The sequence below is a fragment of the Pleurodeles waltl genome, chromosome 4_2 (assembly GCF_031143425.1).
Source record: "Pleurodeles waltl isolate 20211129_DDA chromosome 4_2, aPleWal1.hap1.20221129, whole genome shotgun sequence".
Taxonomy (NCBI): Eukaryota; Metazoa; Chordata; class Amphibia; order Caudata; family Salamandridae; genus Pleurodeles; species Pleurodeles waltl.
Window position 1 is genome coordinate 1,027,378,144 of NC_090443.1, and position 25,122 is coordinate 1,027,403,265.

The following is a 25,122-nucleotide window of genomic DNA, read 5'->3' on the forward strand; positions in this document are numbered from 1 at the left end:
CAAGGAGCTTGTAAATGTGCCCCAAAGTATCTAATAACTGTGAATGGCATCTCTTACAGAATAGGAGACTGGTTGCCTTGTAACATAACTGGGGTTCCAGCTCCCCCGCTAGCACCTACTAATGCTGAACCTGAGATGATCTCTCTTAAACCATCAAGTGTCACTCATGGACGTTTGAACGGGTGTGATGTGACATCGGCCATGTCTGTACAGCATTGCTCAGAGGGCCTATTAACTTCTAACTAGCATGAAATGATATTCTTATACCATGAGACCTTGCTTACCTTTCCTGTTAATATATTTCCTGTGTGAAACTGCATCTCTTACCCAACACCTGTGTTGGTCTTTCGCCTAACTTTGGGTTTTACCGTCATTAAGGCACACTAAGGAGTTTTCTCTTTCTTGCTTCTAGGCGCTTCTTTAAATGTTGCACTGTAGTGCAAAGTAGCTCTAAAATAACTCCAGGCACACCAACAGTAGCAAAATGTGCAGTAGTTGATTGACGATGGATAAAAGGAAGAGCCAACTATCCAGCCTTTAGTTGTGGGGAGCCTGGGTGCCCCATGTCTGCCTCTAGACAGAGGTCATCATAATCACGACAAGGGTGCTGTGAGGGAATTTTAGGACCGTTCTGTACTGTGGCATGCCGCAGCCCCTGGGTATGGACCAGAGCACTTCCTTCTGCTACTGTGGCCTCTTGGTCCAAGACAGATGTAGAGACCCAGTTGAAGCAGGATGCTTTAGTGAAGGAGTTCAGGCAGGGAGATGGAGAGGTGGGGGGCACCACACACTAACACTAAGCAGCAGCATGGGCATGTTATGGTTTTCCCTGGTTTTTAGGATATCCTTGGTATAAAATCCGTATGCATCATACCAGACTAGTGTCCTTGGTATCTGACGATCATAGCAATTTGTGCTGCCTTACTCTATATTTTTAAAGCCACGCACAGTCATCGAGATCTTATGCAGCTGGTCACTGGCTGCATAAGATCTCGATGACTGTGGTATATGTGAGCCGGATGTTATGATATAGGTAGCCTTGTTGGGCTGAGCTTGTTAGATAGAGTACACGTCTCATTCTGCTCTCCAGGAAGCCTCTGTGTTGGAGGACGTTGAAGGGTAAAAGGTCTTGGACTGTTGTCTGCGTTAAGATATATACTAAGGAAGCAGGATAGGTAAATATTAAGACCCATATTTATACTTTGTTAGTGCCGCATTTGTGCTGCTTTTGACGCAAAAGCAGCTCAAACTTACAAAATACAATTGTATTTTGTAACTTTGCGCCCCTTTTGCGTAAAAAAATGACGCAAATGTGGCACTAAAAACGAATAAATATGGGCTTAAGTCTCACGCATTACAAGACACCGGCAGTCCTTGATTTTTTTGGGGGGCAGAAATCTAGTCTGTTGCAGTGAGATATTCCATCTTTGACTTTGATGTATTGTGTGTGTTCTTGTGGTAGGGATCTGAAGAGCCACTGTGTTGACCTTGGAATAATAACACAGAGTTTGTTTTTGTGGTTACATTGTGCTGTTAGTTGCCCTGAGGGTTGCTAGGGTCATTCGATGCCTATGCATGACATTGTGCTTCTTAGCTGATGTATGGGATGCTTCTTGCTGTGGTAGGACGTTGTGTTTTAAGCTGTGCCTGTTTTTTTCTTATATATATAAAATGTCACTTACCCAGTGTTACATCCGTTCGTTGCATGAGACACTGCAGATTCACATTCTGTGCATTATCCTGCCATCTACTGTTGGGCTCGGAGTGTTACAAGTTGTTTTTCTTCGAAGAAGTCTTTTCGAGTCACGGGACCGAGTGACTCCTCCCTTTCGGCTCCATTGCGCATGGGCATCGACTCCATCTTAGATTCTTTTCCCCGCAGAGGGTGAGGTAGGAGTTGTGAGTATACTAGAGGTGCCCATGCAATGGAGTAGTAATGTATGTACCTAATGTGTATTAAAACAATATTTATTTATTTACAATTTTCATTCAGCTATAAAACGGCTACAGGCTGCCGGGGAGGTGCGAGGGCGCATGGGAATCTGCAGCGTCTCATGCCACGAACAGATGTACACTGGGTAAGTGACATTTTCCGTTCGGTGGCATGTGTAGCTGCAGATACACATGCTGTGCATAGACTACTAAGCAGTAATCTCCCCAAAAAGCGGAGGTTTAGCCTGTAGGAGTTGAAGTTGTCTGAAATAATGTTCTTAATACAGCCTGTCCTACTGTGGCTTGTTGTATTGCTAACACATCTACACAGTAATGCTTAGTAAATGTATGAGGCGTAGACCAGGTGGCTGCCTTACAAATTTCTGTCATTGGTATATTCCCAAGAAAAGCCATTGTGGCGCCTTTCTTTCTAGTGGAATGTGCTCTTGGTGTAATAGGTAATTCTCTTTTTGCTTTAATGTAGCAAGTTTGAATACATTTAACTATCCTTCTGGCAATGCCCTGTTTGGATATAGGGTTACCTGCATGAGGTTTTTGGACAGCTACAAATGTCAATGTAATACATTAGTGCTCTTTTGATGTCTAATGTATGTAAAGCTCTTTCAGCTACTGAGTCTGGTTGTGGGAAGAAGACTGGGAGTTCCACAGTTTGCTTTAGATGGAATGGTGATTATGACCTTTGGTAAGAATTTTGGATTTGTACGGAGAACCACTTTATGTTTATGTATTTGTATAAAGGGTTCTTGAATAGTAAATGCATGTATTTCACTCTCTTCTAAGTGATGTGATAGCTATTAGAAGGGCTACTTTCCAAGTCATATATTGGATTTGACAAGAATGCATGGGTTTGAATGGTGGGCCCATGAGTCGTGTTAATTCAGTATTAAGGTCCCACGAAGGTACTGGTGGTGTCCTTGGGGGTATGATTCTTTTTAGTCCTTCCATACATGTTTTAATGACTAGGATTCTAAAAAGTGATGTAATCTGCAGATAGGCAGATATTTGCAGTGAGATGGATTTTAATGGAAGAGAATGCTAGATTAGACTTTTGTAAGTGTAATAGTTAACATTGTCTTTTGTGGAGGCATGTAGTGGTTGAATTTGATTAGTGTGGCAGTAGCAAACAAATCTTTTCCATTTGTTTGCGTAACAATGTCTTGTTGTAGGTTCTCTCGCTTGCTTTATGACCTCCATACACTGTTGTGTAAGATTTAAATGTCCGAATTCTAAGACTTCAGGAGCCAGATTGCTAGATTGAGCGATGCTGGATTCGGGTGTCTGATCTGTTGTTTGTGTTGTGTTAACAGATCTGGCCTGTTTGGTAGTTTGATGTGAGGTACTACTGATAAGTCCAACAGTGTTGTGTACCACGGTTGGCGAGCCCAGGTTGGTGCTATGAGTATTAGTTTGAGCTTGTTTTGACTTAGTTTGTTGACCAGATAATGAATGAGTGGGAGAGGGCGAAAAGCGTAAGCAAATATCCCTGACCAGTTGATCTATAGAGCATTGCCCTTGGACTGAGGGTGTGGGTACCTGGACGCGAAGTTTTGGCATTTTGCGTTTTCTTTTGTTGCGAAAAGGTCTATGTTTGGTGTTCCCCAGCTCTGGAAGTGATTCTGTAGGATCTGGGGATGTATTTCCCATTTGTGAGTTTTCTGGTGATCTCGGCTGAGATTGTTGGCTAACTGATTTTGAATGCCAGGTATGTAGTGTGCTATTAGGCGAATGTGGTTGTGAATTGCCCAATGCCAAATCTTTTGTGCTAAGAGACACAGTTGTGACAAGTGTGTCCCCCCTTGTTTGTTGAGATAGTACATTGTTGTCATGTTGTCTGTCTTGACAAGAATGTGTTTGTGGGCTACTAGTGACTGAAGCGCTTTTAGTGCTAGAAAAACCGCTAGCAGTTCCAAGTTATTTATGTGAAGTTGTTTTTGTTGATTGTCCCATTGACCCTGTAAGCTGAGATTGTTGAAGTGTGCTCCCCACCCAACCATGGAAGCATCTGTCGTGATAATATCTTGAGGCAATGGGTCTTGGAATGGCCGCCCTTTGTTTAAATTTATAGTGTTCCACCATTGAAGCGAGGAGTGTGTTTGGCGGTCTATCAACACTAGATCTTGAAGTTGACCCTGTGCTTGGGTCCATTGTTTTGCTAGGCACTGTTGTAAGGGCCGTATGTGTAATCTTGCATTTGGGACAATGGCTATGCATGAGGACATCATGCCTGGTAGTTTCATTACAAACTTTACATTGTAATGTTGGTTTGGTTGTATGCTTGATCTTACATTTTGGAACAATTGGACTCTTTGTGGACTTGGAGTGGCAATTGCCCTTTGTGTGTTGAGTGTTGCTCCCAAGTATTGTTGTATTTGGGATGGTTGCAGATGTGACTTTTTGTAATTTATAGAGAACCCCAGTTTGTGTAGAGTTTCTATGACGTATTGCGTGTGGAGAAGACACTGTTGTTGAATGTTGGTTTTTATCAGCCAGTTGTCTAAATATGGAAATACGTGCATGTTCTATCTCCGTATGTGAGCGCCTACTACTGCTAGGCATTTTGTGAATACCCTGGGGGCTGTTGTTATTCCGAACGGTAGCACTTTGAATTGATAGTGTATGCCGTGCATTACAAACCTCAAGTATTTTCTGTGAGAAGGATGGATGGGTATGTTGAAATACCTATCCTTGAGATCCAATGTTGTCATGTAGTCCTCCTTTCTTAGAAAGGGAACTACGTCTTGAAGTGTTACCATGTGGAAGTGGTCTGATTTGATGAAGAGATTCAGTGTTCTGAGTTCTAAGATAGGTCTTAACGTTTTGTCCTTTTTTGGAATCAGGAAATATAGTGAGTAAACGCCTGTTCCTTTTTGATGATTGGGTACGAGCTCTATTTCTTGTTTTTGTAGCAGTGCTTGGGCCTCTATTTGTAGTATGTCTAAGTGTTGTTGAGACAGTCTGTGTGTTATGGGTGGCACATCTGGAGGGAATGTTGTGAATTCTATGCAATAACCATGTTGGATAATTGATAGGACCCATGCGTCTGTGGTAATATGTGTCCAGTTTTGGTAGTATGTGGTTAGCCTCCCCCCCACTGGTGACAAGTGTCGGGGTGTTGTGACATTGAAGTCACTGCTTGCTTTGGATGGTTGGAATTTTCCCCTTCCTTTTGGGAATTGTCCTCTATAGGAACCACAAAACCCTCCCCTTTGGTATTGTGATTGATAGGTGGGTCTGGCTTGAGAGGTGGAAGGTTCAGATGTTTGTTGCCAAAACCCTCCTCTGAGTCATTAATCTTTGTCATTGACATTGACATGCCACTGAACATTATATATATATATATATATATATATATATATATATATATATATATATAACCTAAAACACTCCTTCCAATATCAGGAGAACCAGGACACCTCCAATATGAAAATTCAGTTTATTTCAGCACAAAATCCAACGCGTTTCGGCAACAGCCTTACTCATGGTCCATGAGTAAGGTCCATGAGTAAGGCTGTTGCCGAAACGCGTTGGATTTTGTGCTGAAATAAACTGAATTTTCATATTGGAGGTGTCCTGGTTCTCCTGATATTGGAAGGAGTGTTTTAGGTTATATTAGGGTCTCTCGGAACCCATCCAGGACCGCTGTGTGGAGCACCTGCATTCCGGGACTTGGTTACGAATATATATATATATATATATATATATATATATATATATATATATATATATATATATATATATATATATGTTCGATGGCATGTGTAGCTGCAGATACACATGCTTTGCACATCCCGCCATCTAGTGTTGGGCTCGGAGTGTTACAAGTTGTTTTTCTTCGAAGAAGTCTTTCGAGTCACGAGATCGAGGGACTCCTCCCCTTTCGGCTCCATTGCGCATGGGCGTCAACTCCATCTTAGATTGTTTTTTTTCCCGCCATCGGCTTCGGACGTGTTCCTTTTCGCTCCGGGTTTCGGTTCGGAAAGTTAGTTAGAATCTCAGAAAATTCGACGGTAGTGTTTGAGTTCGGTATCGGGTTAGTTACTACAGATCGACACCGACTTTTGAAGAGCTCCGGTGGCCCTTCGGGGTTTTTTCGATCCCCCGTTGGGGCCTGGTCGGCCCGGCCACGTGTCTCTTCAAGGCTGATGGAACGGACCCCATTCCGCTTCTGCCCAAAATGTCAAAACAAGTATCCCTATACAGATCAGCACCTGGTCTGTAACTTGTGTTTGTTTCCAGAACACAAAGAAGATACTTGTGAAGCCTGTCGAGCGTTTCGGTCGAGGAAGACATTAAGAGACCGAAGAGCGAGAAGACTGCAAATGGCGTCGGCGCCGACAGGACAAAGGCATTTGGAGGAGGAAGAGGAAACCTTCTCCATCCAGGAGTCGGACTCGGACAAGCTCGATCCAGAAGAAACGCCTAAAACCGTAAGACGTCGAAACATAAAACTCGCGAGAAGACCACAAAAGCCCAGGGGACGCCACCGCCAACAGGCCATGGCTTAACCCGTAAAATAGGTGACCGATCATCGGCACCGAAAAAGGACGCGCTTGTGTCGAAGTCATCCGACTCCGGTCGAGATACCGGCACACAGCAATCTCGAGCTCGAGACAGCGGCTCCGAGCAAGTTCGGCACCGAAATGGGTCGGCACCGAGAGACCACGACCCCGAAAATAAAGAAAGTGTCGTCGGAGCCGAAAAAGGTTTCCATTCCAAAACATCCAGCCTCGGAACCGAAATCAGGTTCCTACACAGAGGAACAGGGATTGTCCTCCCAAAAGCAAGGACATAAGTTCGGACAAGAACTAGAATCAATGGAGCCAGACTACACTCAAAGGAGGCTACACATTCAAAAGGACACAGGGAAGATAAGCACTCTTCCCCCAATTAAAATGAAAAGAAGACTTGCCTTTCAAGAAAAGGACAAGCAGCCACAGGCAAAGGTGGAAAGACAGACAACTCCGCCACCATCTCCACCACCATCAATGCACACATCACCGGTAGTCACTCCACCACTGATGCAATCCCCAACACATACTGCAATGAGTCAGGACGATCCCGACGCATGGGACCTTTATGATGCGCCAGTATCGGATAACAGCCCAGACTGTTACCCAGCGAGACCGTCCCCACCTGAGGACAGTACATCCTACACGCAGGTGGTCTCAAGGGCAGCGGCTTTTCATAATGTCACCTTGCATGCAGAACCGATTGAGGATGACTTTTTGTTTAATACACTATCCTCCACTCATAGCCAATACCAGAGCTTACCTATGCTACCTGGAATGCTAAAACACTCCAAACAAGTGTTTCAGGAGCCTGTGAAGGGCAGGGCCATAACTCCAAGGGTGGAGAAAAAGTACAAGCCACCGTCTACAGACCCTGTGTATTTCACGCAGCAAATAAAACCAGACTCTGTGGTAGTAGGGGCAGCTCGCAAGAGAGCAAACTCTCACACCTCGAGAGATGCACCACCTCCAGACAAGGAGAGTCGCAAATTTTACGCTGCAGGGAAAAGGGTTGCAGCACAAGCAGCAAACCAATGGCGCATTGCCAACTCACAAGCACTTCTGGCAAGATATGATAGGGCTCATTGAGACGAAATGCAGCATTTCATAGAACACTTACCCAAAGAGTTCCAGAAAAGGGCACAACAAGTGGTGGAGGAAGGACAAAGTATCTCAAATAATCAGATACGTTCAGCAATGGATGCAGCAGATACAGCTGCAAGGACAGTAAATACTGCAATCACGATACGAAGGCACGCATGGTTGCGTACGTCAGGATTCAAGCCGGAAATACAACAAGCTGTGCTGAATATGCGTTTTAATGGACAGCAGTTGTTTGGGCCGGAGGTGGACACTGCTACAGAAAAACTTAAAAAAAGACACTGATACGGCCAAAGCCATGGGTGCACTACTCCCCACAGAGCAGAGGCACATTTCGCAAAACACAGTTTAGAGGGGGGTTTCGAGGACAAGCTACAGAACCCACAACCTCACAAACAAGGCCCACTTATCAAAGTCAATATCAGCGTGGAAGTTTTTGGGGTCAATATAGAGGGGGACAATTCCAAAAGAATAGAGGGAAGTTCCAAAGCCCCAAAACTCCTCAAAACAAACAGTGACTTCTAAGTCACAAATCCCCAACACAGAACACCTGTGGGGGGGGGGGGGGGGGGGGGGGGGGGAGACTAAGCAATTTTTACAAACATTGGGAGGAGACAACAACAGACACTTGGGTACTGGCAATTATCCAGCATGGTTATTGCATAGAATTTCTCAGATTCCCTCCAAACATTCCACCGAAAACACACAATATGTCAAAACAATACATGGATCTTCTAGGACTAGATGTCCAGGCATTGCTACAAAAAGGAGCAATAGAATTAGTACCAATTCAACAGAAAGGAACAGGAGTTTACTCTCTGTACTTTCTCATACCCAAAAAGGACAAAACACTGAGACCTATATTAGATCTCAGAACATTAAATACCTACATCAAATCAGACCACTTTCACATGGTGACATTACAAGACGTAATACCACTGCTCAAACAACAAGACTACATGACAACACTAGACCTAAAGGATGCATATTTCCATATACCAATACATCCTTCACACACAAAGTACCTAAGATTTGTATTCCAAGGGGTACATTACCAATTCAAGGTGTTGCCATTCGGAATAACAACTGCGCCAAGAGTTTTTACAAAATGCCTGGCAGTAGTAGCTGCGCATATCAGAAGGCAGCAAATACATGCGTTCCCATACCTAGACGATTGGTTAATCAAAACCAACACACTAGAACGGTGTTTACAACACACAAAGTATGTCATAGAAACACTCCACAAACTAGGTTTCTCACTCAACTACAACAAGTCACACCTTCAGCCGTGTCAGACACAGCAATACTTAGGGGCAACAATCGACACAGCAAAAGCGATTGCCACTCCAAGTCCACAAAGAATCCAAGCATTTCACAATGTAATACAGGGCATGTATCCAAACCAAAGAATACAACTCAAAATAGTAATGAAACTACTAGGCATGATGTCCTCATGCATAGCCATTGTCCCAAACGCAAGATTGCACATGCGGCCCTTACAACAGTGCCTAGCATCACAATGGTCACAGGGTCAACTTCTAGATCTAGTGTTGATAGACCGCCAAACATACACCTCGCTTCAATGGTGGAACAATATAAATTTAAACCAAGGGCGACCTTTTCAAGACCCAATGCCTCAATACGTAATAACTACAGATGCCTCCATGATAGGGTGGGGAGCACACCTCAATCAACACAGCATTCAGGGACAATGGGACTCTCGGCAAAAACAGTTTCACATAAATCACTTAGAACTATTGGCAGTATTTCTAGCATTAAAAGCATTTCAACCAATAATAAGCCACAAACACATTCTTGTCAAAACAGACAATATGACAACAATGTATTACCTAAACAAACAGGGAGGAACACACTCAACACAGTTGTGTCTCCTGACACAGAAAATATGGCATTGGGCGATACACAACCACATTCGCCTAATAGCACAGTTCATTCCAGGGATTCAGAATCAATTAGCAGACAATCTCTCTCGGGATCACCAACAGATCCACGAATGGGAGATTCACCCCCAAGTACTACACACTTACTTCCAAAATTGGGGAAAACCACAAATAGACCTGTTTGCAACAAAAGAAAACGCGAAATGCCGAAACTTCGCATCCAGGTACCCACAAAATCAGTCTCTGGGCAATGCGTTATGGATGAGTTGGTCAGGGATATTTGCATACGCTTTTCCCCCTCTCCCACTCCTTCCATATCTAGTAAACAAGTTGAGTCAAAACAAACTCAAACTCATACTCATAGCACCAACTTGGGCAAGACAACCTTGGTACACAACACTACTAGACCTCTCAGTAGTGCCTCATATCAAACTACCAAACAGACCAGATCTGTTAACTCAACACAATCAACAGATCAGACACCCCAATCCAGCATCGCTGAATCTAGCGATTTGGCTCCTGAAGTCTTAGAGTTCGGACACTTAGACCTTACACAGGAATGTATGGAAGTCATAAAACAAGCTAGAAAACCAACCACTAGACATTGCTATGCAAATAAGTGGAAAAGGTTTGTTTATTATTGCCATAATAATCAAATTCAACCCTTACACACATCTGCTAAAGACATCGTAAGCTACTTGCTACGTTTGCAAAAATCAAAACTTGCTTTTTCATCCATTAAGATACATCTTACCGCAATTTCAGCTTACCTGCAAATTACCCACTCAACTTCACTGTTTAGGATACCAGTCATAAAAGCCTTTATGGAAGGCCTAAAAAGAATTATACCACCAAGAACACCACCAGTTCCTTCATGGAACCTCAACATTGTCTTAACACGACTCATAGGGCCACCTTTTGAGCCCATGCACTCATGTGAAATGCAATATTTAACATGGAAAGTGGCATTTTTAATTGCCATCACATCTCTAAGAAGAGTCAGTGAAATCCAAGCATTTACCATACAAGAACCATTTATTCAAATACACAAGCATAAAGTAGTTCTACGGACAAATCCAAACTTTTTACCAAAAGTCATATCACCGTTCCACTTGAATCAAACAGTAGAACTACCAGTGTTCTTCCCACAGCCAGATTCTGTAGCTGAGAGAACACTACATACATTAGACATCAAAAGAGCGTTAATGTACTACATTGACAGAACAAAACAAATTCGGAAAACAAAACAATTATTTGTTGCTTTCCAAAAACCTCATACAGGAAATCCAATTTCCAAACAAGGCATTGCTAGATGGATAGTTAAATGCATTCAAACCTGTTATCTCAAAGCAAAAAGAGAACTGCCTATTACACCGAGGGCACACTCAACTAGAAAGAAAGGTGCTACCATGGCCTTTCTAGGAAACATTCCAATGACTGAAATATGTAAGGCAGCCACATGGTCTACGCCTCATACATTTACCAAGCACTACTGCGTGGATGTGTTAACAGCACAACAAGCCACAGTAGGACAAGCAGTACTACGAACTTTGTTTCAAACAACTTCAACTCCTACAGGCTGAACCACCGCTTTTGAGGAGATAACTGCTTACTAGTCTATGCAAAGCATGTGTATCTGCAGCTACACATGCCATCGAACGGAAAATGTCACTTACCCAGTGTACATCTGTTCGTGGCATGAGACGCTGCAGATTCACATGCGCCCACCCGCCTCCCCGGGAGCCTGTAGCCGCTTCGAAGTTGATCTTGAACATTTGTAAATTTGTAAATATATCACTTTAAACTACATTATGTACATACATGTTTACTCCATTGTATGGGCACTATTACTATGATACACAACTCCTACCTCACCCTCTGCGGGGAAAACAATCTAAGATGGAGTCGAAGCCCATGCGCAATGGAGCCGAAAGGGGAGGAGTCCCTCGATCTCGTGACTCGAAAGACTTCTTCGAAGAAAAACAACTTGTAACACTCCGAGCCCAACACTAGATGGCGGGATGTGCAAAGCATGTGAATCTGCAGCGTCTCATGCCACGAACAGATGTACACTGGGTAAGTGACATTTTCCATATATATATATATATAAAAAGGTAGAGGTGTTAGATCATGTATCCTGTGTGAAGCGGCTTTATCGCTTGGTGTTGAAAGGATGTGCTGGGAGTGTAAACAGTAATAGAAAGGGGCAAATTTAAGAGCCCCTAGTGCCTCCTTGTGCTACATTAGCGTTATTTTTTTTAACGCTAATATGGCCCAACGAGGCCAAAATCACAGTGCCAAATTTACTAAGTGGCCCAATGCACGCATTGCTCCGCTTTGTAACCCTTTGCGCTTACCCTATGCCTACACTTTTAATGCCTCAAAGCTCAGAAATAGCACCAAACACTTTGACACTAGTTTCCATAACTACAGCCAATGGGCGTCGTATCTTAGATACAGCACATTCAAGGTGGCGTTAAGGGGGCGCTAAGAGGTGCAAGGAAAGTGGCGCTGCACTGGGTGCAGTGCCCCTTTCTTTAAATGAGGCCCTAAGTGTCCCTGAAAGACCTAGAGGGGTGTGTTACTCACAGCGTGCCCACTCTACACCTGTAACCACAAACATGAACAATATTTTCTTGAAAGTAGTGCACGGATCACTTCAACGCAGAGAACCTAATGAACTTGATACTGAACTCAACTGACCCTGAAACTTATTTAGTAACCTTGGGAAAGTCCCTGGAACAGATTATCCAGCATAGTCCTCAAGCACACGTGGCATACGAGCTGTTTAATGCACTTCACACCAGGCTGCAAACAGCACATGTACTGATACAGTGCTGGGTGTTGACATTCCTACACCATCTACATGAGACAAAGGTCCCTGTTGTGGCAGTCTGGCCTCTGGCAAATCTCTCCTTCACAAGTATCAAATGGAATCTTTCTTCCTCAGTGCGGTGGGGTACCATGCTGGCCCAGTGGGAATAGGAATGAAATCCCTGTTCAGGTGGTGCCCGCAATTATTTAGTACTTTGTTACTGAGAAAAAGTTAGAACAAGATCGACTCCACTCAGAAAACAGACTAAAGTATGTCATGGTAGGAGCAACCCGGCTCTCTTCAAAGACAATGTTTAAGTCTGTGAGGGTTCCATCAAGACCAGATTCATTCAGAGACAGGACTTTTGAGGGTTCCATCAAGACCAGATTCATTCAGAGACAGGACTCCAGTCTGTAAGGATTAGAACACTACCGGCTTGTTTCATGGTTTTGGCTTCATCTGTGAGTTAGATCAAGACCAGCTGCAGTCTGAGAGAGAGCTTTAGTCTGCCAGGGTTAGACAGTCTGGCTCTATTCAAGGACAAGAATTCAGTCTTTGGGGGTCAGAGGCAGGACTTATGGTTGTGAGGGTTACATCAAAGCCAGATTCATTCAGATGCAGAACGTCAGGCACAAAGGGTTAGCTAAAGACATGTATCAAAGAGAGGACTTCAGTTAACTCCTAGAGACAGCACTTCAGTCTGTGAGGGTTACAACAATGTGGCTCTGCTAAGGGACAGGACTTCAGCCTGACATTGTAGGATACAGATAAGCTTTTTTCAGAGACAGGACTTCAGCCAGACCCTTTCAGAGTCTGGGCTTAGTCTGCGAGGGTAAGAACAATCTGGCTTCATTCAAGGGCAGGATTTCAGTGTGTGAGGGTTAGATCAAGTCCTGCTTCTTTCAGGGATAGGGCTTCAGCCTCTGTGTTAAGACAGCTATTAAGGCAGAGGGATTAGGCACATACTCAAGAGACAATTTACTCAGGGTTTGTGTTGTCCTTGCGTCACTGAAGGAACACAAGCCCTAAACTGGGATTTACTAAGCCTCCTTGTTTGGCTTTGAGTGATTTAGTAAATCCAAAGTAATGCAAGGCAGCGCATTCCGTTGCCTTGCGGCAGAGAGATGTCCATGTGTGGAGCGTGGTCGTTCCTACGCATCTGGTCATGGTTTTTGACACAAGTCCAGATTTACAAGGGCTGTAAATCTGGGATTGCTCCAGGATGTTGCACCTCTCCAACATCAGCGTAATGAGGAGAAATATATTTATATCGCCCTGTCACTTCCTCTTTGTACGCGTGGTGCATTCAGCAGCACACATACAAAGAAGAACATGCCTTTCCTGATTGTCTTTAAGCAGGAAGTGATATCTTACTGCACACAAGCGATCCTTCTCGTAATGCAGGCACCCTTGCACCATGGTGAAAGCACCACCATTAGGGTACAGAAGAAATGTGCCCTATCTTTGTAGATATGGCACTCTTCTGCTCTCTTGCCTTCACAGAAAGCAGCGTTGTCTTTCCGCGCTGCGTGAAATATTGGTAAATCTGCTCCGAACTCCTGACGTGACAAGAGACTGACAGCGTAGGAAACCATTTCCCCTACAACCTAATCACATTCCCACCCTGGGAACAGTTACTTCAACCCTGTTTTGAGCAACTTCACAAGTGATGCCACAGTGCAATGGCCACATGAAGTGCTAGGCTATCATGCACCCCCCCTCACAGAGTACAATCCACCAATTTGGGGCTTTCTGATTCTAAAACTGCACTTTGAATTGTAAGAGTTTTTTCTCCTATAACTTAGGAGCACATCAGGTTTTTGAATAAGGATGTCTTGATTATCATTTGACCACTGGCAAGGCTTCACAGACGGGTCTAAGCGTGTTCCCACACGCTGTCTTCTCCAGATGGTAGGAAGCAGTCCGGAAAAGGAATAGGCCAGTCTAGGACCTCTCAACAAAATACAAAGCTGCACTGATGGAAGCCACCAGACACCCAGCCACAGAAACAAAAGCAATGACTTTGCAAATACAACTAGTAGCTCATTTCGGCGTACTAAGAGGAGGTACACAGCCTGAACAGAAAAATGTGAACAGCACAGATGTAAATAAAAATTGTGAAATAATCAAACTTCTGGTTTGCCTGTTTGTTTGATGTAACCTGGCAGGGGCGGTGTCCACTCCAGGGCCTCTTCACCCACACACTGTTGCAGCAGAGTACTTAGGAAGGGGCTCTTCAGTGTAAAGAAAGAGGCGGGTCACATGTTTCTTAATTTATTCTCACTGTATTTACAAGAACGAGATTACAGGGAATTCAAAACAAGTATAGTTCACAAACAATGTCTGAAAGGAGGGTGGAGGGGAGTTCTTTTGAGGGGGGGGGGCATTAAGACTGTCTCTCCCTCACAGGTCAGGCCCTTCCACATCGCAAGAGTTCCATGGATACAGAGATAGTCAGAGGCTTGGTAAAGGTGCCTATCACTGGACGAGGCAGAGGTCAGGCGCTCAACGGGGCACCTGACCCGGAAAAGCAATGAAGAGAGTGGAACTGAAAAATCCGAAGTAGAAAGTAGAGCAATTATGGGCTAACAAAAAACATGGAAGTGAGAAAAGGGTGAAAGGAAATAATCAAACAGAGGCAGGAAGAGGAAGACAGGAATGGGAATCTAAGTACACACAGGCAAAAAAATAGTACTAAAGAAAAACAAATGGAGTAAGTGAAGTGAAGACAGCATGGGAATGAGAAACATCCAGTGGAAAGCAGAGATCCATAAATACCCTTAAACTTCCTAGATGTCACAAGATGGCCTGGAGGATTAAACACTCAGCCCATATTTGAGAGACTTGCACTGTCGTTGCGTCATTTTAAGTGACACAGCGGTGGCACAAACCTTTCAACCATATCTATGAGGCCACATAAAGCCACTTCACTTGGCTCTGAATGGCCTCACAGATACGGAGTAAGGCAAGGTAGTGCAAATAGTTGTGTTGCCTTACTCTGCACCAGGGAGGCATTCGATGGGCGTTGCAGAGGGTGTTCCCACACAACACCCATATTTTTTGACGCATCCAAAAATGAGTTGCTGCGTTAGCTTGTGCCAAATTCTCATAAATTTGGGCCTAACATCTTAGGACTTTGCACACACGAGCACTATCCATTTCTCAATGATAGAATAAAAAAAGGCACCACACATCTGGGAGTGGAACCGATTCAGGCTGACTAATCCAGACAATCTGCGACTGGCTCGAGGTCCTGGGGGAAATCTTAGAAAGGGATGTGCCAAGATGTGCAAAGGGTTACCATGAATTGGCAATCTACTCCCCAGAAAGCATACAAAAAAAATCCTTAAACGGCATACACATAAATATATTTTATATATTAAGCAAAGCAAGATACATTTAAAAACGTGTATATAAAAAAACATAGGCATAGATATGGAAAAAGTGTCTTAAGAGATCACAGCAAATTAGCTTTAAGCAGCTGGCACATGCGTCGCAGTGGACTGAAAGGACTACTAGAGGCAGGGCGGTCACACTCATCTGTACAGGGCGGCCATTACTGTCATCTCAAACTAGGCACAGGGAGGGGATACCTTCTAGCCCAAGGTGTCACTTTATCACCTGGGCCCAGGGTACTCTACTGCTCCCTGACGTCACCCCATAACTTGCATCATTCAGAGATGTCTGGACCAGGGGTAGCGCCATTCTGCACTCGAAGGGCAGCAGAATGTGGCTTCTAAACGAGACATAACTCTGAACGGTAACTATTTGAAAATACAATCAATTCTATTCCATGAACTTTAGGCAAAGCAAAGGACTAACACAGCTTGGCACCAACTCCAGCACCTCAGCAACAGCTGATGGCAGACAGGAAAGGAGACTGCTGGTGCTCACTTAACCGTCAAAGAAAGAAAGCAAGTGTCACCTGGTACTACAGGAGCCAAGAGAGGCTGATCCAGTGACCTTAGGTGGCCACAAACGTGGTCTTTAACCACTTCCACATAACAGAAGGATACCCTGGGGCACACCAAGCCTCTACCCAAAGGAGGAGTCTATCTGAACATCTTACTGACTCTGCAGAATCTATTTTGAAGAGCACAAAGGCTTCTACCACTAACACTCATACAAGGTGAGAATGATGGGAAGTGACCCACCAAGGCAACAACATCAAATAATACACAGCTGGGGCAGCAATAAGGAGAGCGAAAAAGGCCAGAACACTAAGACTGCTGGAGCTAAAAGCACAGTCCTACAAAGGCCACCTTTGCATTCTGTGTGAAATCTTGAAGACCATTTGGATGACTGAGACATATCTACAAAATGTACTAAAAAACTGCACTATGGAGGCATTGAAATGCTGCAAAATGAAGAAGCAGCCTGTAATCCAATACTACAGCAGCATTTAGTGTGCACATGTCCACCACCAGTTTGGAGCACGCATTTTTCACCAACACGGAGGACTATCAAAGACACTATAGAGCCATCTCCAGTCTTACTGAAGAACAACACAGGGCTGTCAATTAATTGGCAAGCCTACATATCACATCCACTTAAAGCACACAGTTTAAATTAAAAAAAAAAAGCTACACACTTCAAAATGCATTACTAAATGTATGGATTGCCATTCTACTTGTAGACAAAAGAAAATCTACCCAATAAGCTGAATATTATTAAAATACCTGTAAAGTAATTGAAACTTAATAAGACTCTGCCACTTCAATGAAAGAGCTCCCCCTTTTCCAAGGCACCACCATGTTTCCGTGCCTTTCCTGGATTTGGAAAGGGCATTTGACTCGTGGAGCAGAGACCAAACTATAACTGAGCAAGTCAGAGCAGTTGTCCACAATCACACCGTGCGCTAGATGATACTTAATCAAGCCTTCCTGAAATTAAATCCAGCAAGAATGCCAGAATCTCACCCCATGTCTAACTGCATCCCGGTGAGTATTTGACACTCAGTTTTTCTACCTCTAGAGGAAACTCAACATGGCCGAGAAAGTGACACAAAAAATGAAGTGCCAACAGGAAGTATGACGCCTGAAGAGACGAGTGGCAACAGCACGCATGACCAATAGTTCAAGCCATGCCTTTTATACACTTGCCAGATGACTAATCGCCCCCACCTTGCCACCACAATTTCTTGCCAGCCACAATGCGGAGAGAAAGAGACCATGAACCTAATGGGTAAATGCTAGAATGCAGACTAGTCTCATCTCCACACTGTCCAGTCTTTGGGCGGTACGTATGATATGTCTGTCTCCAAATTCTGCAGCTCAATGGAAGATCCCCTTGTATCGGGCCTTGTCCTCATGGTCCTTCTCTCGCAGCCGGAGCTCCAACTTCTTCAGCTCTTTGGTGACAACGTTGGCCAGGGACGGGTCCAGTGCTACCACCTGTGCAAAGTCCGCTTGTGCCTCATTCAAGTTCCAGACCGCCGCGTGCGCCTTACCCCGCTTGAAGTACGCTTTCACATTGTCTGCAGAGAAGACAAAAAAAATTAAGGAAAACAAGGTATGGGAAGGACAGAAGAAACAAGTGAAGAAACAAAAGAGGTAAAATGTATTATTCAGGACTGACAGGATACAGCGCGCACAGGAAGGAACAAGGGGAAACAAAGATGGAGTACAAACAAGTATGGGCGGGCCCAGAAGTATTTATACCTGCTTTTCGAAAACTAAAAACTAGATCGCAGTGAGCAAGAGCTTTCTATTAAAGTGAAGGGTAAAACATACCCTAACAAAAGGTGGGCAACACCTGGATACTGCCTAGGTTTTCTTTTCATAATTGCCAGCAAGATTAGCTGGGCAGCTGGAAATCAAAGCAATAATTAGACTTGTTAGCGCTGCAGTTTACCTTCAGCTACATAAAGCTGTTGACTTTCTCTCCCCATACACTGGCCCTCCTCACAACAAGAAAGATACTCATCTATAATCCTAGTTCCCCGTTATGGGTATTCTCCCTGATATCGACAAACAGTACAATAACTCCATGCAGATGCAGGTGCTCAGGAATAAAAAAAAATTTTTAAATACTATTTTTACGGCTAAAATATGCCTATATATTTTCCTTTTTTGATTTTAAAAGTAAATACAATTAGCCAAATTGACAATGCAACAAATTTTACCTGCAAACACAAGTGTAACAGACCATTTTTTTAAAACCCCAAAACAAAGGGAAAACTGTATGCACCAATAGGCTGAGCACTAATTAAGACACACATAAATCAAAACAGGAAGTCCCCTAAGAGACAAGTACATATGGGCAGAACCGGCACATGAGTGATTTTCCTATAAATCCTGAAGGCATGCTACATCAGAGTTTTCATATTGGAGTCTAGTACTTCCACCGCGGCTTCAACCTAATCTCTTTCAGGGTGCACTTACAGATATTTACAGATATATGAATGAATGAATGATGTGTCACCTCCAACTACACCTCCAACTCCACCTCCTTCAGGATTTACACCAGGCAATTCACTCCCACACGGGTCTCCTAACTTAGGAGACAAATTAGATGACCCAGATCCCTGGGATATATATGATCCAGATCCTATAATACCCAATGATCCGGATCTCTGCCCAGCTAGACCATCTCCACCTGAAGATTCCACCTCATATCAACAGTCAATAGTCAGGGCAGCAGCCTTCCATAATGTACCACTGGACTCTATCAAGCAAGACTTTCTATTTGACACACTTGCTACAAGGCATAAAGAAAGTCCATTCCTTCCCATGCTCTCAGACATGCTTCGGCACAATGATGAGATCTTTCAGGAGCCAGTAAGAGCGCGCATTGTCGCTCCCCAAGTCGATTAAAATTATAAGCCTGCACTCACAGACCCTTAGTTTATAAAGTCTCCAATTCCTCCTGTTTCTACTGTCGCATCAACTGCACGTAAAAGAGCAAATAGTCAATCTAGAGGAGACACTCCCCCTCCTGACATGGAAAGTAACAAATTAGATGCAGCAGGCCAAAGAGTCGCAGCTCTGGCTGTATCTACAGCCACACGTGCCATTGAACATGGTATTTCTTGATGTGAAAATCACAACAGAAGGGGGAAGCTGAAACGGTGACCCATACAAAAAGGACTGACCGGAACAACCTATTAAAGGTCTGATAGCTTCCACCCGAGATCCCTACCGGAGAAATGGACTATTAGGGAACTCCCTGTTTTGATTTAATTACAGCATTTTCAGGGAAGTTACGGGTTGACCAACTGATCTTCTCTCTCCCTCCCTTTGATTATTTATCATTAATTAGACAATACACTTTTAAGGAACTCCAGGGGCTGCACCCTTTCCCATCATGCAGTGCATGGTCAGTGAGGCAGTTCAATTTGGAAGGAACTAAGTAGAACGAGCACTATCACTTTTTCGTAAATATAAGAAAATGGGGAGGCAACAAAGTTGTTTATGGATTCAGAGAGAGAACCCACAATAGAAAAGTAGGACTACAGGTAACTGTTCCTTCCATCATGCGATTCTAATAGCCACTAACAGCGACAATGGCAAAGAGGTAAATAGATTAATGAACAAATACACTGCGTAATGAGGCCGGACCTCGCAGAGTACTTGTTCTGGAGTCAGAATATGCAGTAATGCCTAGCAAAGGTGTACAGATGTCCAGGCTGCTGCTTTGCAGACCTCTAGAATCTCCACATTCAAGAGTGATGCAATAGTAGCAGCTCTGCCACATTTAAAGAGACTTAGGGCTAGTTCGACTGAGTAAGCCCAAATGGTCTGTTTGTTTATTGCATTGTTACTGGTTACCAAAAGGCTATCTTCCAGCTAAGGTTTGTTTTGAAGAAACTCAACTATGTGCAGACTGCACCATAATTTTAAGAATAAATGTTTGGACTTAATGAATTTGGTCGTATGGAAGTAATATTTAAGAAACCTTTTAACACATGCAATCTCAAGTAATCTTTTGGCCAGGGATGAATGGTACGGGAAGAAAGTTGGGACCAAGATCACTTAATTTGTATGAAAATTCAAAATCAATTTGAGCACGATTGCAGAATGAGTTCTTAAGGAAACTTTTATAAAGCGGAAAAACAGATACGATTCCGTGAAAGCCAGATCTTGAAACTCAATCATCCTCGTGGCTGAAGTTGTAAATACAAAAAAAAACACTTTCCCTGAAATGTGTTGCAGGTCTGCCTTGTGCATAAGTTGAAAACTGGCACCCATTAGCTTGGAAAATATAAACTTAAATTCCCACGGGGGGGAATGGGAAAGGCTGCATAAATGGGGGGGGAGGATGTAGGTGACGTCCCTGAGGTCCTCAAGAAAATCTTTTATGACTGGGATGAAAAAACTATGAACTTTTCTATAAGCAGTAAGAGCAGCCCAGTGGACTATACCATATGAGAATAAAAGGCCAAAGTTTGCTAAGTAGGTACAGTAATCCCATCTATTCACGACAGTTTCTTAGATCCACCTGTTCCAGAGTTACCATGTGCAGAACCTGTTCCATTTAAAAGCATATGAAACAGAAGTAAATGGTATTTGTGTTTCTTTCAGTATTTTTGTGCAGTCATCTAGAAGATTCAAGTGACTGTGTTGTAAGTACTTAAGAGCCATACAGTTAAAATCAGTAAGCACAGATTGGATGAAAAGTCTTGCCCGACATATTGGAATTCAGGTTCAGCATGTGCGGAAGGCTCTTGTGATGCTGAAGTGACTAGTAATGAAGATCTCGGTTTCAACGCTGTTGCAACCAATCCAAAGCTATAAGGATCATCTTCGCCTTGTACTCCAGTTTGGTAAGGACTTTCGGAATCAAGGGGATCATAGGAAAGGCATAGGCAAATATCCTTAAACAGGCTTTCAAATTTGCATTGCCTCTAGATCTGGGAATCTGGATGCAAAGGCATGGCATTTTGTGCTTTTTCCTGTAGCAAAGATGTTGATTTGCTGGCTTGCCCCTCTCGTAAAAGGTGTTTTGCAACATGATGTCATCAACCATCCATTTATATTAAAAAAAATGTCTCCTGAACGCCTATGCTCTCCTGTTCTATAAGCCTGGGAGGTCCATAACAAAATGTTCCTGTCCAGGGACAGATCACTAGTGCTTCACCTGACAGTACTCTAGTTCGTCTTCCCCCTTGCTCATTCACATAATGCATGGTTGTTATATTGTCAGCTGAGTTAGTATCACCACTGCAGAGATGGATGGAAGCTAAGACTTCAAAGCCAGATAAACAGGCCTCAACTTAAGCATGTTGATATAGTACAACTTCTCCACTGGAGACCATACGCCCTGCAAAGACAAATCTCTCAAGTGGGCTACAAGGCCTACAAGCAACACATCTGTGACAACTGAGGCAGGAGAGGAATGTTTGTGCAAGAGGACACCCCCCGAATCAGGTTAACTCTCTTCACCATTGGAAAGAATGAGTAGCTGAGTTGGTCAGTGTTATTGTCTCATTCTGATCCTATGTCTTTTGACACCATTAACCTTCCAAGAATTTTTTAAGTGGCCGCATATGAGGGCTTGGACTTGGAACAATAAAGATTCTTGTAGCCACGCTTCCCAGAAAGGACGATATCTTTCTGACTGACGGAGCTATTGTTGCTTTTAGAGAAAGAGGAGACATTTGTTCCTCTGAAACAGACATTTTTGCTTGCAGATTGTCTATTGTAGTCACCTGGTACTGTATCTTCACATTGGGTGTAGAATTGATTTGATGAGTTGATCTGTAGATTCAAGAGCTATGATAGTCTTCATGCCTCTGATTGAAGTTTTGATGCCAAAGTGGATTTTACCAGCCAATCGTTTAAGTATGGGTAAACAAATATTTATTTCTTCTGCAGAACTGCTGCTACTACCACCATGCTTAGTGCTTAATTTGTGCTTTTTGTTTCCGGTGCGGAGCACCAGCAACTATTTTTGAGGGCCGGCAGTTATTTTTCTGCCTCAAGCATTTACTGAGAGCAAAAGACTCGTATGAGAAGGACGGAGGAAGAGAAAAACGAAAAAAGTGTCACAAAGGGAGAAATCAGAAAGCTGCAAGAGTGAGCTGAAAGGGCAGGGAGTGGCTGTAAATGGATTAAAGAGGCCCAAGATGGCTTCAAGCTTATGCTACCTTAGTATTCCGTGTTCGCCCATTTAATTGCAACAGACGCGTGCTTCAGAGGAGACCTTTCAGCACCGGCACGTTTTTATTTACAAATTAAGCACTGCCACCACCATATATTTGAGAAATAGACTGGGAGCTGACTTCAGGCCGAAAGGAGGACACAATATTTTTAACAAGCATGTCCTACTCAAAAACAGAGAAAGGTTTGATGTGTCTTGCGGATGGTAATGTGAAAATAGGCAACATACAGGTCTATTAATGTCATTCCAATAGTAAACTATCTGATGAACAACCAGCCTGCAGAATTCTCCCTCTTGACCCATTTGTTGCATATTTTAAGCCCAGCAAAATTCTAGTCACAGGCTTTTTGTCAGAATCAAGAAATAGGGCAGAGGACATTTCCTTGTTCTTCTGCAAACTCAGGCTTTTTTTTTTTTTTTTTTAATAGCTCCTTACCAAGAAGAATTTTCACCTCATGGGTCAGGCACTTCAAATGTAGCAGTCTCATCACTTTAGATGAATGGAAAGCAAAAAAGAAAAAAAAAAAAAAGAAAAAAATAATAAAATCAGATTTTACCAAATTTAGCACCCAACTATTTTATTATATCCCGCCACGAGAGACAATGGTTGGAAATGTTCCTCTCCACCTGGGTGCTGGACAGTGGTGCCACAGAGGTCATGGTTTGTAGAAGTGCCTAACCAGGATGCGAGAGCACATGTTTTTCTGAGATTTTTTCCCCTCTGAAAACACGGTTTCTATGGATGGTGTAACTGCTGCCACTTTTCCCAAAGGGGACTATGGACCTGCTGTTGGCCCCTACCATAGTACTTACACTATCTTGGGACACCTTTTCTTTTCCTCAAGCAGACTGTTTTTACACTTCTGTCCTCAGGCGCTTGGGTTCTTTATAGGCATGAGTTCTAGAGTCCTCTGCTGCATTTATGGTCTGGTCTGAAGTGATCAAAGATGTATTTTGGAAACATATGAAACCTCCTGTTCCTCCCTGGATCCCGAGCAATAAACCAGACCCGAGTTTCATTGCCCTTTATTGCAGCAATCCAACAGTGTGGTGGAGCTTGCAACTCTCAAAGCTGTGGCTGAAACTGTACATACCAACAGATGCTAAGGAAGTACATCTGGACGCACTGGGGCACTTCCCGGCAGCGGGCACAACCAGGGATTCAGGAGGTGGTGTTACACTTGAGAAGAAAGGATGAGATTCTGGCAGTCAGTAGTTTTTTCTCTGGCATATGGCTAACTGTATTTTTTGGCAGCTGGAATCAAGAAGGTATCCATTATGGGATTACAACAGACCTGGAACCAGATCTACCATGTGTCTTGTTTGCGATCAGAAGAAGATTTTCAAAGACAACAATTTCATAAAGGAGAGCAGATGCTGTGATGTTTCAATTTTCTAACCCACATGGTCTACTGGGATACTCTAGGAGGTGGGGGGTCCAGTGCTCTTCCTGAAAATCTCCTCATGTCAGATCCTGCTGGGGATAGGACTGTTCTCTGAGAAGTGTGGATCTGGATTTGCAGGACCTGTCAGAACTTCTCCCAGTAGAGCATCTAGAGTGACAACCCTTCCTCTTTTTTGTTTTAGCAGGCTCATCTTCAGTAAGCCATTGATGGTTACGCCTCTTCTTCGCATTCTTTTGTGAAAATGATGGTGGTGATACCGGGAGGTTAGGAGACAACACTGTTGTTGCAATTGGACCCACAGGACCTCTGGGCAGCTGTACATTATCCTCCACTGAGGGCAGAGGGTTGTGGTTCTGTAGAAGATGGAACACTGACAATGCAACTCCACCACCTCACCTTTTCACTGGACACTGATATCTGGCTTTTCTGCTAAGCTGGGAAAACACTGCCGCTGCACGATGAGAACGTGGCAGCTTCGGATGTTCATTAGAGGCACAGTGTCTAATTGGCACAGTGTGTCCAACTTATTAGACATTACTTTTCCTTTTATTTTGAGGTTTTTGAAAAGCGTCAAGCACAGTGGAGTTTTCAGCTAAATGTATTATCTCAATTTGTCCACTTGGATTTAGTTTTCAAAACCAAAAAGAATGTACAGAAAATGTTGCCTATTATAAGCGTGTTTTCTTTGTAATTTTGTTTGTTTTTTATGGTGTTCTGTAGATCCCACACTTGCATGCACATATTCTACTATCAGAGAGAACACCATAACAGAAAACTTGAAACTCATTCATCAGAACAAGAGGGAATTAGCGAATCCACAGCTGCCCACCCACAATGATGGACATTCTGAGGTTTACCTGCACGTGCTAGTCAGATCTATAAACAAAGCAGCCCAAACTCTCCTTTGTCCGCTGTCCCCATCCCTTTCACTCAACCAATGATCTGAAGAAGGCTCAACATGCATCCCCATTGGAAAATATGGTGACAGCAGGCGAAACTACACAGAATTCAGCCTGGTTTTAATATATCTGATGCCGTAGCTAACAGGCAATACAATACGTTTACATCATCAGCTGAACATGCTTTTTTTTTTTTTTTTTTCCTTTCTAAACAAAATGGCTTTAGCTTTTGGAACCCCTGGACTAACACATATACAACCTCCAAAAGTCTGAGAATGGAAATTACTGCAGGTGTATTAACACAAATAGACAGCCTCACAGGTGACTTGGGGCTATTTGGCAATTAGATCTTCTATTTTCCAGTTGTTACTTTACAACAGGTCCAATATCTATGCAACAGTTTTGCTCCCAACTGCTTTTCATCCCTTAGCATGCCTT

General features: G+C 43.4%; 1 protein-coding gene across 1 annotated transcript in view; it reads right to left on the reverse strand.

Moving 5' to 3' along the window:
- Positions 1–15,634: 15,634 nt before the first annotated feature.
- Positions 15,635–25,122, reverse strand: part of AIP (aryl hydrocarbon receptor interacting protein) — a 146,586-nt gene continuing 137,098 nt past the window's right edge. Inside the window, exon 6 of the mRNA XM_069232918.1 lies at positions 15,635–17,754. Within this exon, the coding sequence (XP_069089019.1) occupies positions 17,552–17,754 (203 nt within the window). The 3' untranslated portion in view covers positions 15,635–17,551. The remainder of the gene's footprint in view (positions 17,755–25,122) is intronic.